General features: G+C 48.5%; 1 protein-coding gene across 1 annotated transcript; it reads right to left on the bottom strand.

Moving 5' to 3' along the window:
* Positions 1-27: 27 nt before the first annotated feature.
* Positions 28-451, bottom strand: PPTG_24706 (hypothetical protein; the record flags this gene model as incomplete). The annotated part of the gene is made up of 4 exons (XM_008918274.1): positions 28-42; positions 95-217; positions 301-373; positions 432-451. The coding sequence occupies 4 exons, from the start codon at positions 449-451 to the stop codon at positions 28-30; spliced, it is 231 nt and encodes a 76-aa protein (XP_008916522.1).
* Positions 452-460: the final 9 nt, after the last annotated feature.

Consider the following 460-nt stretch of genomic DNA (forward strand, 5'->3'; position numbering starts at 1 on the left):
AGGGACCATAGCTAGAAGTAGGTCAAATCACGGATGCGCCTTCTGCTAAAACGTGAGTTATACAGAAATATAAATTAGTAACATACGAAGCTACCTGGAACAGTTCTCCCCCAGCGTCCACGATACCATCCTGGTATTTGGCTAGCGGGAAACCCGGCTCTGGATTGTTCTCAACATATCCTTTGCGCTCTTGCAGAAACTTCCAAAAGTCCCGTTTCTGCGTCAGCGCGAGTACATGGCCATATCTCCTTATTAGCCTATGGGACAGTGCCATCACATTTGAGAACAGAATGTACAAACCACGTCGCTTGAGTGGATATGTGGTGTAGCGGGATCAGCGAAATCTGCGAGATCGCTGGTTCCCTCTTCCCACCTGTAACGGGGTACAATACCCCAAGTGTACCCAAGTTACATGAAGAGTGCCCAGTCACTCTTGAGATACCTGGTACATGGTACCAGG

This window comes from Phytophthora parasitica (assembly GCF_000247585.1).
Source record: "Phytophthora parasitica INRA-310 unplaced genomic scaffold supercont2.170, whole genome shotgun sequence".
NCBI classification, from domain to species: Eukaryota; Oomycota; class Peronosporomycetes; order Peronosporales; family Peronosporaceae; genus Phytophthora; species Phytophthora nicotianae.